Consider the following 3,208-nt stretch of genomic DNA (forward strand, 5'->3'; position numbering starts at 1 on the left):
TTTTTGAATAAAAAAAAAAACTTTCTAATTATTCAAAGGCAATCTGATATTTCTTAATCTGATATCTGTTTTGTAGATAATCAATCCATTTTTTCCATTCAATTAAATATCTTTCCTGCGTATTGTCTTTTAAAAAGCTGAAGTCTTGTAGCAGCTGGGCCCAGTTGGTTAAGGCAGGCAAACACATGAGGTCTGGGACCAGTGGCTTTGGCCCAGGAACAGCAACTGAGGTCTGGAAGCACCTGGGCTCTATTGGATAAGGCAGGAAAGCACCTGAGGTCTGGGAGCAGTGGGTGAGGTCCAGGAGCAGCAGCTGAGGTCTGGAAACAGCTAGGCTCTATTGGATAAGGCAGGCAAGCACATGAGGTCTGGAAGCAGAGGTTGTGGTCTGGGAGCAGTCCATGAATTCTGGGAGCAGCAGTTAAGGTCTGTTCCCAGACCTCATGTGCTTGCCTACCTTAGCCAATTGGGCCCAGCTGCTTCCAGACCTCAGCTGCTGCTCCTGGACCTCACCCACTGCTCCCAGAGCAGCTGAGGTCTGGAAGCAGCGGGGCCCTATTGGATAAGGCAGGCAAGCATTTGAGGTCTGGGAACAGACCTTAACTGCTGCTCCCAGAATTCATGCACTGCTCCCAGACCTCAACCTCTGCTTCCAGACTTCATGTGCTTGTCTGCCTTAGCCAATCAAGCCCAGCTGCTTCCAGACCTCAGCTGCTCCTCCTGGACCTCAGTTGCTGCTCCTGGGCCTCCTCTGCTGCTCCGGAAGCAGCTGGGCCCAATTGGGTAAGGCAGGCAAGCATGTGAGATGTGGGAGCAGAAGGTGAGGTCTAGGAGCAGCAGCTGAAGTCTTGTAGCAGCTGGGCCCAGTTGGTTAAGGCAGGCAAACACATGAGGTCTGGGAGCAGTGGGTGAGGCCCAGGAGCAGCAGCTGAGGTCTTGAAGAAGCTGGGCCCGATTGGCTAAGGCAGGCAAGCACATGAGATCTGGGAACAGACCTTAACTCCTGCTCCCAGAATTCATGCACTGCTCCCAGACCTCAACCACTTGCCTCCTGTCGTCTATCAGTGAAGTAGCTGGGAGTACAGGGACTGTGTGACCCCCCTCACTTGCTTGCCATCGCTGCTCACCTGGACATGATGGGTGACAGCAGGAAGCAAAGTCTGGAAGTAACTGGGCCCAATAAGTGATGGGAAGCATACTGGTGAGGTCCAAGATCAGCAGTTGATGACTTGGATCAGAGAGTGAGGCCCAGGAGCAGCAGTGAAGTTTGGTAACATCTTAGTCCAATCGGAAACAGCAGGGAAGCAGGTGATGTCCAGAAGCAGCGACTGAGGTCTAGAAGCAGCTGGACCCAATCGGCGACAGCAGGCAAATGGGTGACGTCCAAGAGCAGCAGGTGAGATCTGGAAACAGCAGGTGAGGTCCAAATGCAGCAGGTGAGGCCTGGGAAAAGAGGGTGAGGTGCAGAAGCACCAGGCGAGTTCTCGAAGCAGCATTCAAGGTCTGGCAGTAGCTGGGCACAATCAGCAATGATAGGCAAGTGGATGAGGTCCGAGAGAAGTGATTGAGGTCTGGGAACAACAGGAGAAGTCCTGAAGAAGCTTGGCCCAATTGCTGATGGCAGGCAAGTGGATGAGGTCCATGAGCAGCAGGCGCGATCCAGAAGCAGCAGGCGGAGTCCGATAGCATTTTGGCCCAATCGGCGTTGGCAGGAAAGAGTGAGGTCCGAGAGCAGTGGGTGAGGCCCGGGAGCAACTAGTGAGGTCCAGAAGCAGCACGCGATGTCTGGAAGCAGCTTGGCCCAGTTGCTGATGGCAGACAATTAGATGAGCAGCGAGCGAGGTCCACAAGCAGAAGGCGAGGTCCAAATGCAGCAGATGAGGCCCGGGAAAAGAGGGTGAGGTCCAGAAGCACCAGATGAGTTCTAGAAGCAGCATGCAAAGTCTGGCAGCAGCTAGGCACAATCGGCAATGAAAGGCAAGAGGATGAAGTCCAGGAGAAGTCTGATAACAGCTGGGCCCAATAGGCAATGGCAGGAAAGAGCGATGTCCGAGAGCAGTGGATGAGGTCTGAGAGCCACTGGTGAGGTCCAAAAGCAGCAGGCAAGGTCTGGAAGCAGCTTGGCCCAGTTGCTGATGGCAGACAATTAGATGTGGTCCATGAGCAGCGAGCGAGGTCCAGAAGCAGAAGATGAAGTCCAGGTACAGCAGATGAGGCCCGGGAAAAGAGGGTGAGGTCCAGAAGCACCTGGCGAATTCTAGAAGCAACATGCTAGGTCTGGCAGCAGCTGGGCACAATCGGCAATAAAAGGCAAGAGGATGAAGTCCGAGAAGCGGTTTCCAATATCTCAGGGGTTGCCACAAAGAAGAGGGAGTCAAGCTATTCTCCAAAGCACCTGAGGTAGAACAAGAAGCAATGGGTGAAACTGATCAAAGAAAGAAGCAACTTAGAACTAAGGAGAAATTTCCTGACAGTTAGAACAATTAATCACTGGAACGACTTGCCTGCAGAAGTTGTGAATGCTCCAACACTGGAAATTTTTAAGAAAATGTTGGATAACCATCTGTCTGAGATGGTGTAGGGTTTCCTGCCTGGGCAGGGGTTGGACCAGAAGGCCTCCAAGGTCCCTTCCAACTCTGTTGTTATATTATATTAAAATGTTGACTTTAATAGAAATTAAAATAATGATCCTGAATTTCATTCAGATTAATGTAATTTCTTCCTGTGAAATCCTCCATCAAAAGTATTATTTTTACTGCAGTGAAAATATTTCAAAGGAGAAGCCAAGAATATTGCCTCTGTTTTTCTTAGTCCCAATGGTTTTTATTTCTTTTGCTTTAAAAGAATATTCTGTGTATTTAGAGCCAATTGTTGGTCTGGCTCCAGTTTAGGAGACCTGAAATCACAGGATGTTCCTTGAGTCTCTTTGGGGGAATTTTCTCTTCCTTTTTCTTTGACTTCTGAGCTGACTTTTCCCTCCGGAGAGATCCAGGCGTCTCCTTCCCCCAAGAGCCCAAAGCTTTTCTCTGGCCACCAAGAGAGGCTCTCAACCTTTCCTCAACTCTCCCCAGAATTAATTCAGCCTCCATTTCTCTGCTGTGATCCTGGGATCTGCCTGATCTCCTCAGCCTCCAACTGCCCCCACCTTCCCTTTCCCAAAGATCCCCTGTGGATCCATTCCACCAGTAGTGAATTCTGAACCGGTTTG

The 3,208-nt window shown here is 50.6% G+C and overlaps 1 protein-coding gene across 1 annotated transcript in view; it reads right to left on the bottom strand.

The window, feature by feature from the left end:
* Positions 1 to 1,214: 1,214 nt before the first annotated feature.
* The window catches only part of LOC131204983 (uncharacterized), a 51,432-nt gene continuing 49,438 nt past the window's right edge, over positions 1,215 to 3,208 (bottom strand). The window contains exon 7 of the mRNA XM_058196725.1: positions 1,215 to 1,403. Within this exon, the coding sequence (XP_058052708.1) occupies positions 1,215 to 1,403 (189 nt within the window). The remainder of the gene's footprint in view (positions 1,404 to 3,208) is intronic.

The sequence above is a fragment of the Ahaetulla prasina genome, chromosome 11 (genome assembly GCF_028640845.1).
Source record: "Ahaetulla prasina isolate Xishuangbanna chromosome 11, ASM2864084v1, whole genome shotgun sequence".
Lineage (NCBI taxonomy): Eukaryota > Metazoa > Chordata > Lepidosauria > Squamata > Colubridae > Ahaetulla > Ahaetulla prasina.